We start from the raw sequence: 15,995 nt of genomic DNA, 5'->3' as shown, positions 1-15,995 counted from the left end.
GAATTATCATGTCAAAAAGAGAAGAGGAAGTTCAACCAGTATGCCAGGAGAGCTAGCTGGAGGCATGCTGAACCTCACTCACTTGTGTGGGCAAGGTCGTGGTGGCCCACTTGTCCATGATATACCGGAACAGCATGAAGATTTTGTCAGGCGACTGGCATCCAATCTGGGGTAGGGGAAGTCTCTCCAGTGGTTGACATACTTGTAAATGGCTCTGCTGAACTTCTCAAGGGCTGCATTTAAAAAACAACCACAGACTGAGAAAAATATCAAGGTAGGTAGGACCATAATGTAATTTGAAAAAAATGTACTGATGATTAGCAAATGTGTAATAGTTTCCATAAAATCTTTTGACTGCACCAAGTAAATATATAAAAAGTGTTCAAGCCACTTTAGTGAACTGTAAATTAAAACCATAATGAAATACTACAACATACCATCTGGAATTGCTAAAGTTTCAGATAGTCAATGTCAAGTGTTGACAGGACTAAGGGGCAGCTGATGTTTTTACATTCTGCTGGTGAGAGTGTGAATTGATTACAAACACTTTAGAAAACTGTTTGGCATTATCAACCAAAGTTGAATATGCTTTGTCTATGACCCAGAAATTCCACTCCAAGGTATATATATGGGCACTAGATATGCATACATAGGGGCACTAAAAATCTTGTACAAGAATGTTCCATTCAATTATTTTTGTAATAGCCTCAGACAAAAAAAATGATCCAAATATTTGGTAGAATTTCCATTCTATCAACAGGTAGAATGGAAAAATTGTAGTATAGACATGTAATAGTGTACAGAAATGAAAATGGACTACAGGTACACAAAACATGTACGAATCTCACAAATAGGCAAAGCTGATCTACGGTGTTAGAATTCAGGATTGTGGTTACCCTTGGAAAGGGTGGAGAGGTGATGACTGGGAGAAAAGATGCGGACTTCTAGGGAGTTAGTAATGTCCAGATTTTTTCCTGAGTTTTGGTCAAATGGATGAGCTACTTCATGACAATTCATCAACCTGCATATTTCTGATTTTTATGTTTTTCTCCATGTATGTTTTACTTTAGTAAAATTAAAAAATCTTGGGCCTGCAAAAATATCATATATATCACATATATATTTGCATCAAGTGCATTAAATAATATTTTTTCCTTCAGCCCCTCATGCTATCCCTTTCATTAGATAGTAAAAAAACTGTAGTTTACTCTCTCAAGAATACCTCATCTACAAATAACTCTATGGAAAAGATCCCAAGTATCTTAGCTTTAGAGCTGGTCAGTTTTGGTTTATTCCTATCCCCTCCAAACTCTCTCTGATAATCTCATGTTACATTTTGTCAAATCCATTTTGCGTGTGTGGGGGTGTGTGTGTGTGTCTTGCACTGCCCTATAATGAGAAGGGATGGTGCCGGGTTCGTTGATGGTATCTGAAACAACAAGCACAATGTCTGTTTATTTGCTGATTGATTGAACACATAGCTAGATGGATGGCTATTAAACTTTATACCTTTTCTTTACTGGCAGTCAGGCAAAGTTGCTTTAAGACTAAAGCGCACTTAGATAAATTTATAACACACAGGTGAGAATTCCCTTATTCATTGCCATGATGATTTCTGATTTTATTTTCTTTTACCTTCTTGGTTATTGATATTGGAGGTAGAAATGCACTTAGTGGCACCAATATTTTTTTGCTGGGACACAATGTTTGCTGTGATAGTAAGTAGGGAAAATAAAAAATATTGAAAAGTGGGCTAATCTAGTATAGTAGTTTGAGTCCTTGAGTCTGACTGTACGTGTCTCTGCCACGTACCAGCTGTGTGATTGCAGGCAAGCTGTTTAACCTTTCTAAGCCTCAATTTCTCATCTGTAAAATGAACAGAAAATGTTAGCCACCTAATGGGGTCGCTATGAGGGTTAAATGAAATAATAATCTTAAAATACCCAAGGCAGTACCCAGGCACATGGTAAATTCTCAGTATTTATCAGATACAAATATTACCTTTATTGAGGACAGACAAGAGGAAATGGGTAAAACAGAATAGAAAAGACTTGGTTGATAGATAAAGAAGATATTCCTAACAGTATAGGCTTTAAAACATTATAAAAGAGTAGTGCTGGGGATGTCAGAGGTGGAAGGGGTCTTAGCAATCACTTCATTTGTTGTTTTTAGAGGTGAAATTGAGGTTGAGAGAAGGGCAGAATCACCTGATGGCTCAGTGACTGATCGGAGAAAAGAGTCCTGGTCTTCAGACGCATCCAGGAAGTCTCTCACTGTGCTGAAAATGCTTTTTCCAGGAGCTCAAGGGCATGTTTTTCTCTGTAGATTGTCGATTACCGTAGATGTGTTTCAGTTTTGGGGTTGAGGGATTTGTGACCATAGCTTGTTTACCCATTTTCCTTGATTGTATAGTTGCTTGTATTTTGATTAGATTGTTTACTTATCACTTTCACAATATTGCATTACAAAGAGATGCCAGAATTTAGCCTATGGCTAAGAGCTCATAAGCTCTCATAATCGTTTTTGAAAAGTGTGATCCAATTGAAGAAGGAGGCTAGTATAAATGGACCTGGTGTAAGACAGTGGGAAGAATATGGACTGGGTGGTCATGTAGACCTGGATGCCATCTCTCCATCTCACTGACTGTCACCACCCTGAGAAAATCGCTTAACCTCCATGACCCTCAGTTTCTCATCTGTAAAATGGGCTAATAGTACTTTGCAGAACTGCTGTGAGGATTGACAGAGATAACTCCTGAAGAAGGCCTTCCATGTGGTAGGCCCTCAGTAAATGGTAGCTACTATTACTAGAAAGGACAAGACTGAAGTAAAGGGAAAAATAAGACATTTGCTCCATTCATAGTCTGGTCTTAACAAAGAGGAAACCACGGGGATACCCACCGATACAGAAGGCTCCCTTCATCCTTTCCTCCTCCGCCAGCCTGAGCATGGTTTGCATGGTGAGCAGGGTCATCATCATGAAGGGAATGCTTTGGGATGCTGCAGTGAGGAATCGATAAGCATTTCAAGGCTTCATAGGGGAGGCAGATGAGGTGCAGCGGGAAGTTGTTCTCTATCCCTCCCCCACTGTAATGCCAGGCTGTAGTTAGGGAATCAATCTGTAGTTAGAGTACCTTAAGATAAGGTACTGGCTATACGGCCATCTGTACCTGTTGCTTAGTAGCAATTCCTTACTTGAATAATTATTTTATTTATGTTCGTCCCTCCCACCAGAACTTGCCTGTATCCCCAGGGCCTAGCACAGGTGATAGGTGCTCAATAAATATCTGTTAAATGAAGTGGTTTAGAAAAGAACATCCTAGGAAACCCTTACTTCATGTAGGAGTTGAGTGGTTTGCAGAATACGGCTTGTGGAAAATGTGCTTCTGCAAACACAAAGCCAGACGAAAGGAAAAATGAGGGTGGGAGAGAGTCCAGACAAATTCAGAGCAGTGTGGACCCGTGACTGGCCAACAGGCTCATCTATGCTCATAAACAACAGCCCAAATGCCACTATCAGTATTCTTTAGTATAAAAGAAGGGAGAGATCCTCTCCCTTCTGCTGTTTGCTCCCATTTGGGTTTACACAATTAGAATGATTGTTTCCCAGGGAAAATGTGGACACTATTCCCTCCGTACCGTAGCTCGTTGCCAGTTCAGCCAGGGCAAGCACCACGAATTCATTTGGTAGCTCCAGGATCCCGAAGTTACTTTGTACCTCATACATCACAGAGTTGAAATCATGTGCAGCGAGAGACACCAACACCTCCCCAGTTAGCTTTCTTATTTCTCTGAGGATCTGAGGAAGAAAAGGAAAATAACAATAACGGCTAGGAAGAGCGGAACGAGTCAGCAGAGGGGAAATATTGATAGTTTACATAATATTTATAAGTTCCTTACCTTTTCAATAGAGGGAGAACAGGCTGTTACAAACCCAGTGTGTAAGACTCTAGGGTAGGTGTCAGTAGCTGGGAAAGCAGAGGTAATTCAAAAGCACCTCAAAGCCAGGTTTTAATAGGATTCTTGTAAACTTGGGGCAATACATGTTTTCTTGTTAATTAATCAGGTACCGTGAACATAAGATTTATGTTTTATGTTGAAGTGATATGAATTACTGAAGGGAATGGAGAACGAAAAATGGGCTAGGATTTGGGCTAGAAAAACCCAAAGCTAGCTAGAGATTTGGGTTTTAGTATTGTCCTGATCTAATTATCCTTGATGTTGGAGATATTTGGAGGGACTTCTGCTTTTGGTAATAGTGAACAAGGTCAATTTGATCAACTTTCCTGCTCAGGAAAATAAAAAGTGCTGGGCAAGATATTAAAAAATATACTCATAGAAACATCAAAGAGATCACAATATAAGGTGGAATGAATTACTCAGTTGAGAGCTGGACAAGACTGGAAATCCAGAGAGATAAGCCCTGCTTTTGAGGCTGCTTTGTAGCCAACCAATGGTGAGATCCTGGTCATCTCACCTCTTATCTTTTTGGCTAAGACCTCAAAGGGCTGCATTGATATGAAAGGTTAAATAGGCTCTCCGTAGACTGTAGTACAACGTTGAGTCACAGAAGTTGCCCGGAAAAATCTCAAGCCCTGAAATTAATCATAGATTGTGCCCTTGGCAGGTAAACAAGTAAAAATTCTTTCTGGAAGGAAATAACATTATTTTAAGACTCAAATTATTTCTACAAATAATTTTTCAGATACAATGTCTAGTAGATATAGACAAGTAGGCATGAGAAGAGATAAGAATTCATACGGGAGCCAAGAAACTTTGGTTCTAGTTATTGGTTCTGTCAATAGATAGCTGTATTACTTTGCAAACAATCTCTCTAAGCACCAACTTCCTCATCTACAAGTGGATGGAATATTACTCCTAAAGACTTTCTTAACTCTACCTCGGTTTCCTCATCTGTGTTGGGGTAAATAATATGTGCTGTAACTGTATCCGGGTTACCATGAAGAACTAATAAAAGTGACCTGTGGTCCTGGCAGTGATGTAGAAAAGTTTATGGGTGTCTGCATGGGTGTAGTTGGGTTAGGTAAAGACCTGTTGCTGGTCCTGACACTGACTCATCATCAAGGATCAAACTTACATTGTCATCTCTCATGTCCTTAGAAGCATAATAAATCAGCCTTTGGACAATTGCATCATCCAGGATGTCAGTATTCTGAATAACGGAAGTGAGATGACCATAAATGTCTTCCTGTGAACATACAAGGTTACACACAGAAATTTGAGTTGCAAAACTAAAGGAGTCAGATAAAATCCAAATGAATAACACGGTTAAACTAAGCAACATATCTCTACTACACAATGGATTTTATATATCCTAAGTGGGACTTCCTTAACATAATATTTATCTTTAGGAATCAAAGGCTTATAGGCAAAGCAAAGTTCATTCTAAAACCTATTTTAATTTGACTACATTTCTATGGCAAAATCTAACTGAAGGTAGGGGTGGGCTACCCAACATACTAAAGTCTCTTGAAATTCACTGTTGTAGGGCCCTCAGGGCAATGGAAAACCCAATTGTTGCTCTTACTACCAGAGAGTGACTATGGCATTAAGGAATGCAATGCGATTCCCAAAGAGGCTGCTAGGTTATGAAACTTGTTCCTAAAGGGGATTTATAGGCCCTTCCTTCGTTCATGCCTTTGTGGAGAAGAAGTTGTAAATCCTTTTCCACAGAGCTGCAGCCTCTGGCAATTATATGGCTTGGCAGGTGCTGGTGTGTGAGGGCTCTTCTCAGTCTCTTAGGTGGCCACATGGCCTTTGGAAGATGAGAGACTGGTGTCCTGAAATCTCCAAGAGCCTCAGGCATGCTACCTTGAGGTACTATGCCTATGTTTAACATGTGAAATAACTCGCTTTGCATAAGGGATTCTAATTTGGAGTCAGGGTTGAGAACCACTGGATTAAGGGATAAAGGTGTAGGCATTGCCCTTCACAGGGAAGCTATGTTGAATAATGATTAGGAGCATTATTCTGGAGTCAGGCTTGTGTTTGGATTTAATCCTGCTGTTCTTAGGCTTGTAACTTCTCTGGGCCTCACTTTTCTTAGTTGTCAAATGGAAATAACAATACCTACATCATAATGTTGTGAGGAGTGAACATAATACAATGCACTATTGTTTAGGAAGCATCTAGCTCTCTCCAGCCTTAGGTAAGTGTTCAATGAACAGTAACTGTTGTTATTTTACAAAAGGTTGCTGAAGCCAGAAAAGCCTTCAGATTCAGAGAAATAAATCTCTAATTGTGAAACAGCATTATAGATGAGTAGGGGGAGATATTTGGGGATTTTCATAGGAGCCCTCAAATTCCTTACAGGACATTTGGTCCTGTCCAAAACGTTCATAAGACATTTGGTCCACACCAAAAAGTCTTTGACATATTTTGGACAGGACCAAATGTCTGCTAACCCTCAAATTCCACAGTAGGAGGCTCTAATCCACATGGTTGTAAGTCTGACATCTCCCTTTTTCCACATCTATCTGTGTAAGGTTACGTAAGGGGGCATTCTTTTGCTAGCTTCTACAGTTGGATACTCTGAATCCTCAAATGCCAAATATCATTGTTTAAACATTACAATGACTTCCATTAAAACTGCATTTTCTGAAAAACTGAATGCCACTTAGGAAGCAGGAGAGAAAAGGGGAAGTTGAAGCAAAGAACGATGTAGATGAAATGTTGCATTAACTGGATTAGAAAAAGTGAATGGGGAAGAGACTTTTCTCTATTTTCCTTACCTTGCTAATATTATCTTCCTTGTTCAGCATGCCGAGAGTGAGGTTTATCTCTCCAAAAATCTCTAAAATGGGCAGGAAAAGAAGAATTAAGAACATGCTGAAATGCCCTCCTGTGAATTACTATGCTATGGTTACCTCTCTCTCCTTCTCATTCTGTCCTTCTCTCTTTCTCCTTCTCTCTCTCTCCTCTCTTTCCTTCTCTCTCCTTCTTTCCTCTCTCCCCTTCTCCCTTTCTCCTACTCTTCTCTTCCTCTTGACTGCCACCTCTTTGATGGCAGAAACTGTGTCTTATTCATATTTCTTATAATTGACATACTTGAAAATAGAAGATGCTTAGTATGTTTCAAAACCTGAATTAAATGTGGAGGGGAAGATAAAAGATGCTAGATCCCTGTTTATCTCTCCAGTCATGTAGGCATCACCCTATATCCTCTTGAGACAGGCTCAGCTCTCAGATTCCATGAACTGAATTCCTTACACCTGACTTGAGTAGGGGAGGGCAAGAGTGTAATAGAGCTTGTTATTTCCCACCTCCTTCCTCATTGCCCCCACCCCCCAACTTATTTACTCACATTCTCTTTCTCTCTGACTTCCCTTCTGGCCCTCTCAGGTCCCTCTTCTGGTATCATGCTCATGCAACCTTGTTCTTTTCTGATAATGATCTAAATATTTTTGACTTGTACCTTCCAGGAATTATTTGAATAAAGCTTGTTGGAAAACTGAAAACACATATTTGAGTCCAGGGAATTGAGCAATTTCACACCACATGGCAAGTTGGTAGAAGAGATACTTCTCGATGTAGTGATTTTCCACAAGCCAAATCAAACAACATAACCCTTTAGAATAGTCTTTTTTGGCAAAGCAGAATATTTCCAAAGGACTCTGCCAGTATTGAAGATTAAATAAGAAACTGCCTTTCTTTGTGTTGTAGCCCCACTTTCTCCTCGAGTAGACTATACATTTTTAAAGAAGGTAGGACATAATCATCATTGGTCCTTTACAATCCATGTGATTTTATTATTTTGGAATAAAGGGAGAGTAGAGAGAAACAATCTTGCTTTAGCATAGCTTTTCATAAAACCTTTTAAGGTGTACACATCTCCCTCAGTGATGTACACTATTCCTCACCTCACATATGCATATCGTCACACAGACACAAAACACCTAATTCCTCAGGATCCGACGATGCTCACCTGCAGATTCCTCTGTGTCCTTGGCCATGTCTTGGCTGTTTCAGGCTCTCTAAGAGACAGCACCTAAGTATCAGAAATAATAAGGCTAACAAATCGAAGAAGCAGATTGGCAAGTTTCTCACATAAGGTTCACATAAGGGTCTTTAAATAAAAATCCCTCCACCACTTGATTGGCACAATGATCTGGAAGCTTCCAGTGATGGGCTGCTGCTGAGAAAGATGATGCTGTATTCTACCACTAGGACATTTTCTTGCTTCTGAGCTCCTGCTGACCAACAAAATGGCTTCATCTCACTGAATAGTGTCCCTTTGGTGGAGACCAGAGTATCCGAGAAGGAAGAAATTGGAGACTGAAACTCAAACAATTTTGGTAGACCAAAGGAGTTCTTCTCCCTAAGCCTGGGTCCATTGATCACAGATTTGGGAATGGCTTTCAGTGGTCACTTTACTGGGCTGGTGTTGGTCAAGCCTTTATGGTGATCTTGTTGATTGTTCTACTTGGTGAAAGTCAGTCCACAAACTGGGCATGCTCAGTGGACCGGAATGCCCGTCAGGGGCAGGTGAATGGAACCTCCAAGTGACAGCAGCAAAGCAAGACCTTCTCAGCCCCCCTCGCCTTCTCAGCCTCCCCCGCCTTCTCAGCCCCCCGCCTTCTCAGCCCCCCCCGCCTTCTCAACCCCCCCCGCCTTCTCAGCCCCCCTCGCCTTCTCAGCCTCCCCCGCCTTCTCAGCCCCCCTCGCCTTCTCAGCCTCCCCCGCCTTCTCAGCCCCCCCCCGCCTTCTCAGCCCCCCCTCCCGCCTTCTCAGCCTCCCCCGCCTTCTCAGCCCCCCTGGCCTTCTCAGCCTCCCCCGCCTTCTCAGCCTCCCCCGCCTTCTCAGCCTACCTCGCTTTCTCAGCCTCCCTCGCTATGTCCCCTATCACTGATTTGATCTGGATGCTGCCCTCACTCCAGGCTCAGGCTTTTTTCTCTGACTCCATTCTCTCTTCTTGTTTTCAAATCATTCTTTATCTAGACCTCTTGGCTATAATGCTTTCAACTTTACTAGTACTTCAATCTGTTCTCAACTCCCCCCCCCCACCCCAATCCTAAATCTATATACAGTTTCCAATGTATGTCCAGATTGTATGTTAAGGTGGCAGATGTCAGAGAGAGTAGGAACTGGGTACCAGCAATCTATAGGTCTGGGTGTGAAAGGTGCCAAGGAGAGGCTCATGACTGTTCTCAGCTGCTGCTGCTTCTCCAGCTGTCATCTTCCCTTCATTAAGGATATTTCCGATTCAAAGGTTAACTGCTTCCAACTAAACCTTTGGACTCATCTTCCTTTTCATAGATACTTTGCTCTGGACCTATTACAGAGGTCTTCAATAGGCTGGTGGTTAAAAACACTTTCAGCTTCCCAAGTCAGCATCACTGTTTCTCAGAGTGTGGCCCACAAGTGTCTTGTAACAGTTGTCCTTATTTAATCTGGTGTCCGTATTTAAAATATCCATTCCCAGGGATACCTCACACCTGGTAAATTACAGCGGGGTTTGGAATTTGTATTTTTTTTTTTTTTTTTTTTTTTTTTTTTTTTTTTTTTTGTGATACACGGGCCTCTCACTGTTGTGGCCTCTCCCGTTGCGGAGCACAGGCTCCGGACGCACAGGATCAGCGGCCATGGCTCACGGGCCCAGCCGCTCCGCAGCATGTGGGATCTTCCCGGACCAGGGCACGAACCCGTGTCCCCTGCATCGGCAGGCGGACTCTCAACCACTGCGCCACCAGGGAAGCCCTGGAATTTGTATTTTTAATGAGTACCCCTAGTGAACCTTAGGTTCACTAAAGTCTGAGAGGCACTGGCCAAGATCCTTGTGCAGTCACCCACTAGTGGAAAATTGAGAATTTAACACTTACTTGAAGGGTGTTCATTGTGTTTGGGCAAGAACAGCAGCTGCTCATCTCCAGAACCGTGACTCACTCACCCACTGGAGAATAGACCACGAATTAGTGGGTCAGAGAGGTAACCCGAATCTCTTAATGTCTTATAGGGAAATAAAAATGTTGGAAATGATGTACCCTTAGAATCTTAAAGAACAATGTACAGAATCAATACTAAGAAAGCCAGCCATTTAGGTGATTGTTATAATCAGTTTCTTACTCTTTTCGTGAATTGTGACAAATGATTTTTTCGAGTGTCTGTACATAAAGATTTTCTCAATTTCATAGAGATTTGGGAAGCTAGGAGATGATTGATTTATACTGACTTTGTAATTTATTCATCAGGGCAATCAAAACATCTTTTCTGCTAAATATTCTTTCAGATAAAGCAATTTACCCATCAACCTCTCTTTTCATAAGGTAATATTGCAGAGAGATTTTTTAAAAGTCATTTTCCCATTATTTCCTACTCTTTATGCTAAGCTAGCACAATATGGGTTTGATTTCTCCGAAGCCCTAGAAGCGTGCTAAACCCTAATTCTCAAAGCTAATAGGATGGCAGGTGCTAACTAATGAAGTATTGTTTCTAGATATATGATTGCAGGGGAGCTGATATTCAACTTGCTAAAGAACTGAGGTGTCTCCCTGGGTATAGTGTAACCACTTGCTTTCAGTGTGACTTGTCAAACGATACTACCCAACCCTAGGAGTACTATGTTCCCAAATGCAGTGTTATCGGGCAAGAATATTAATAAGGCAGTAAAGGAAAAATATAAAACTATGGGAGAATAGATACATGAAAATATTATCAAAATATAGAAATTTAAATTTTGTGAAAATTAAATTTTAGCGGTTTTAATGGTTTCATCATAGAGTACAATTCACTTAAACCTTAACATGAATCTTTTTATTCTTTAGAAGAAGTGCTGGATTTTATAAAAGGTATTAAAAATGAAATTAGGCTCTGATTTTTTGGGTTTGTTTCATGATATAAGCCTACTTCCTCGTACTCTAGTACATAAACAGGCAGTAAATATGAGATAGCAGTTTCATACAGAAGTAGATTAAATATGTCTCTGTTGTAAGTGGGCTCCCGTTTTCCTCTTTTAATTTTCCCTTCCTCTTTCCTTCCTCCCTCCTCCGTCTCCTCTCTCTCCTGTCTTCTCTTTGCTTCTCTCCTCCTCTCTGGTCTCTCTTCCTCTCTTCCTGTTTCTCTTCCTCTTTCTTTGCTTTTTCTTCTTGTAGTAAACAATAACAACAAAAGAATGATGTCCAGTATAGTTAAGTGTGGTTCAATTCAACACACATTTACTGACTACTTGTTGGGCAAGAAGCCCTGTGATGGAGGTGCATGGATGTACCATCATGAGAGGTCACGTCCTAACCTCAAGGAATTTGCAATCTATGGGGAGAAGCCAGTCCACTGACACAACTAACTGAGAAATGATCCAGAGTAGTGATGATTATGCTAAGGCATAAACAAAGAGCATAACGAATTGTGAATTCTGTCCACAGAGCACAAGGGTAGTGCTTGAGATGGTCTTTGAAAGTAGAGATGAGGCCTCTGGACAACATACAGAGAAACTCATCTTCTTTCTCTAAGTAGAAGACAGCAGACTCTCTAATTAACCTATTAACCTCTAATTAACCTATTTCTTCATCAATATGAATAGTGAACATAAATAATAACATTTTGATTTTTTTCTATTTATTTACCACAATTTAGACTGCTATTCAAAGCAAATGTACAGTGTTCAGCCATGATACTATGAAAAAATATATATTCAAAATACTTTTTTTTCTTCAGAGCAGAATTCATATAGGAAACAAATAAAATGAAGAAACAATATGAGATTTGGAGTTCAGAAACTTGGATTGTGTCTAAATTCTGCTACAAACTAGTTGTATTACTCTGGGAAAAATCAGTCTCTCTGGACGGAGTTTGAGTTTTCAGTTGCAAAGATGAAATGATCAGGTTAGTTAACATAAAAATCATTCCCTGCATGAAGCAACTTGGTTTTCACTTTCTCAGTGATACCAAAACCAGGTATACTGTTGTTTTTAATCCCTAAACAACAAACTTATAAATGAATTGTATGGACTGTGCCCTTTTGTGGATAGGGAATTTCTGATACTCTTCCCCACATAAACCCAGCATGGAGACTTCCTTCTTCCTTGCACTGATAGCAGCAGCCAGTGATGTAGGGAGAGGAAGTTGGAGGAGCATCTAGGGATTGAATACAAGGCAACCAGCACTGTGGACAGCAAAGGAAGACACATGAATGTACTTTCACAAAGCCTCATAAAATGACTTGAGCCTCAGTTAATGATTCTTGATTAATAATCCTCAAGAGACATGAGCTATGAATTGCTAATCTGAAACATGTATAAACAGCAGTTACTCTCCTGTATATTATTAAGCATGCTGCATTTTAAAATTGAGGCTATGGTTTTAAAGTCATCCCTCAGGAATTCAGAAGAAGCTTAAGAATTTAGTCTTGACAAGGGAACTTGCTGATGGATTTATAAAGTGGTTTCACTCTCAAGTGATAAATAATTCAAGCTCTGCGGATGAGTAAGTAATTTTCTAGCAAATTGTTTCCCCAAAGCCTCTCATATTAGGCATTTCTAGCTTCATTACTAACAGGTGTCAGGAGAAGAACACAGCCTGACTTTGTAATTTGGAGTAGTGAGAGAAGAGACAGGAGACCTTTGTACCTCTGAACACCATGCCTGGTGGCCTGGCATCATGAGAGTTGGTTTTCTGCTTTCTGAAGCTTATTCAACCCTAGTCAGAGATTTTAGAAGGACTAGGTCTTAACTGTCTCAGTGACCTCTTGGACCCTCAGGTTGCATTAGTGAGAAATGAAACATCATCTTTTTGGCTGAGGAGTTCACCTTTAATGGTTTCTAGATAATTCAAAGTAAGATTCTTTCATTACCACAGCATTTCAGAATGAATTACTTGGGTCGTGTAACTGCATAAGTATACAAATCTTAGAAGAAACAATCATCAGTATATTTTTAAGGAGTAGAAAAATAGTTCTAGAAATACAATATTCTTTTCAGCTGTTTCATTCGTTGTGCTCTTATATCTCCAACAAATATTTCTAAGTTTTGCTTTATTAATTTTTGTAATGATTATTTTTTACTTCAGAGAAAATAAATTAAAAATACTATAAAAAAGAGACAATTCCATTGCCTGTGGGTGATTATCTTATATTTAGAAAGAAAACTCTTTTGTTTTTGAAGAAACAATCACATTTCTGTTTTTTTTTACTTTTTTTATTTTTTTTTTGCGGTACGTGGGCCTCTCACTGTTGTGGCCTCTCCCGTTGCGGAGCACAGGCTCCGGACGTGCAGGCTCAGCGGCCATGGCTCACGGGCCCAGCTGCTCCGCGGCATGTGGGATCTTCCCGGACCGGGGCACGAACCCGTGTCCCCTGCATCGGCAGGCGGACTCTCAACCACTGCGCCACCAGGGAAGCCCGACATTTCTGTTTTGTAATAAGTAATTTTATTATTTTTATAAGATTAAAAACATTTCTAATTCATGATTTTGATGGTTTCAGTGGCTTCTAGGTATGCTGTAAAAATGTGGATATCTTTTTTTTATATCTCTTTTGGAGTATAATTGCTTTACAATGTTGTATTAGCTTCTGCTGTACAACAAAGTGAATCAGCTATACGTATACATATATCCCCATATCCCCTCCCTCTTGAGCCTCCCTCCCACCCTCCCTATCCCACCCCTCCAGGTGGTCACAAAGCACCGAGCTGATCTCCCTGTGCTATGCAGCAGTTTCCCACTAGCCATCCATTTTACATTTGGTAGCGTATACATGTCAATGATACTCTCTCAAAAATGTGGATATCTTCACATTAGACTAAGAAACTTTTAAAATTCTACAGTTGGGCTTCCCTGGTGGTGCAGTGGTTGAGAGTCCGCCTGCCGATGCAGGGGATGCGGGTTCGTGCCCCAGTGCGGGAGGATCCCACATGCCTTGGAGTGACTAGGCCCGTGAGCCATGGCCGCTGAGCCTGTGCGTCCGGAGCCTGTGCTCTGCAACGGGAGAGGCCACAACAGTGAGAGGCCCGCGTACCGCAAAAAAAAAAAAAAAACAACTTATTAAATAAAACTGTTCAAAACATTTTAATCAAGTGATAGTGAACTGTTAGGTAAAATTTCAAATAATAAAATTTCTGGTTACAAGTCACACTCAAATATGAGTAGGAGTTTTTGCTGGAAAGAAGGCAAATCACAAGATGATACTCTGGATCCAGGATTGAGAAACAAACCTAACCTTCATGGCTGGTCCTTGTGTTGATGTATGTAATTCTTCCTCTGCTTCTGTAGTGCACAGAGATGAACACACAGTTCAAGTAGAGGAAACTGGAGCCCATGACAGCATTTTGTGCTGACTAAAATAGAAAAGTAGATATATTCATTAATAAATATGGGAGATGTTTAGCAATAAAGTTACTTGATCTACCCAAGGTTCACTTTTGTCTTCTATAAAATGGTTAAGTGAGAAGATTAAATGGGTAATGCAAGGGAAAGGCATGGCACCAAGTTTTCATTAAGTTATTGTTATTTTGTTTGTGTTGTTCTTGTTCTTGTTGAATTTATAACGTAAACAGAAAATAGACTAATCAGGCCACATTATTCCAGCAGCATTATGCTTATTGAAGTTTTAAGAGTATGGTTTCTGATTTTAAGAAAATGTGTTTTTCCAGGACTCTTTATGAAATAATCACACTCATGATATAATCAATCTAATTGTTACTCAATAGTAGTTACTTCTTAAGCATTTCTCATTTATATTATATTTTGTCAAATAATATTCCTTAAATCCTCACTGCTTCCTGTTAGGATATTAATTCAACAAAAGCAAATACACAGATCATTTTACAACCTAAACTATGTGATTTCTAAGTCTGTTTCTCTTTATTGATTATTTTTATTTCTCTTATCGGTCATATTTTCCTGTTTCTTTGAATGTGTTTTTTTTCCCATTAGATGATGGGCATTATTAATTTTTTTCTTGTCAAGTGTTGAATATTTTTGAACTTTGTCCTGTGACACAGCTAAGTCACTTGGAAACAATTTGATCCTTTCTGAGCTTGCTTTTAAGTTTTATAAGGTGTGGGGACCAGGCAACCTTAATATAGGTCTAATTTGGCCCCATTACTGAGGTGATGCCTTTCTGAGTACTGAGTCCCATGAATTATGAAGTTTTCCCCTTTGGCTGGATTCTCTGTTCAAGAGTTCAATCCATCTCTAACAATACCTACCCAAAGATAGCATCAGATTCCACAGGTAAAGGGTTCAGTCCCAAAAGACTGCCCCACACCCCACTCCCCACTTTACATGCCAGTCACAAGCCCAGGTTATCACCTGTGCTTCTGACCTACGAGCTATAGATTGGAGGTTCCCATGAACCCCTCCTCGGGTTCCGCTAATTTACTAGAGCAGCTCACGGAAACTTAGTGAAACATTTTATTACTGGATCACCAGTTTATTGCAAAAAGCTATAACTCAGGAACAGCCATATGAAAGAGATGCATAGGGCAAGGTATGGGGAAAGGGCACGGAACTTCCATGCCCTCCCCAAGTGCATCATTCTGCCCACATCTCCCAGTGTTCACCCACCCGGAAACTTACTGAACCCTGCCCTCTTGGGTTTTTATGGAGGCTTTATTGCTTACGCTTCATTGATTAAATTGTTGACCAATGGTGATTGAATTCAGTCTCCAACCCCTCTCCCATCTACAGAGGTCATGGCCTGAAAGTTCCGATCTTAAGCTGGCTCTATTGGCAACTAGTCCCATCCTTTGATGCTTTCCAAAAGTCACCTTATTAACATAACAAAAACTTCTTTATCACTCTTAATACTTAGGAAATTCCAAGGGTTTTAGAAGCCCTGAGCCAGGAACCTGGGTGGAAAACAGATATATATGACAAATATGTTTTGGTTATCTGAACGATAAAAATATATATTTTTATATATAACAATATTGCATATGATTTTAAGGCCAACATGAATCAAAATCTGCTACTTCCTACTGTAACTTAACAACATGTGGGCTATATCAGGATAATTGTTTTTCCCAATTTACAAAACATTAGTGC

General features: G+C 40.2%; 1 protein-coding gene across 1 annotated transcript in view; it reads right to left on the bottom strand.

Moving 5' to 3' along the window:
- Window positions 1–7,972, bottom strand: part of MROH2B (maestro heat like repeat family member 2B) — a 60,237-nt gene extending 52,265 nt beyond the window's left edge. The window contains 7 exon segments of the mRNA XM_060007191.1: window positions 83–150; window positions 153–233; window positions 2,901–2,999; window positions 3,639–3,798; window positions 5,098–5,208; window positions 6,752–6,813; window positions 7,945–7,972. Of these exon segments, the coding sequence (XP_059863174.1) occupies window positions 83–150; window positions 153–233; window positions 2,901–2,999; window positions 3,639–3,798; window positions 5,098–5,208; window positions 6,752–6,813; window positions 7,945–7,972 (609 nt within the window).
- Between the last annotated feature and the right edge of the window lie 8,023 nt (window positions 7,973–15,995).

Source organism: Delphinus delphis, chromosome 3 (assembly GCF_949987515.2).
Source record: "Delphinus delphis chromosome 3, mDelDel1.2, whole genome shotgun sequence".
NCBI lineage: Eukaryota > Metazoa > Chordata > Mammalia > Artiodactyla > Delphinidae > Delphinus > Delphinus delphis.
The sequence above is the reverse complement of the archived record's forward strand: the minus strand, read 5'-3'. Positions and strand labels throughout refer to the sequence as shown.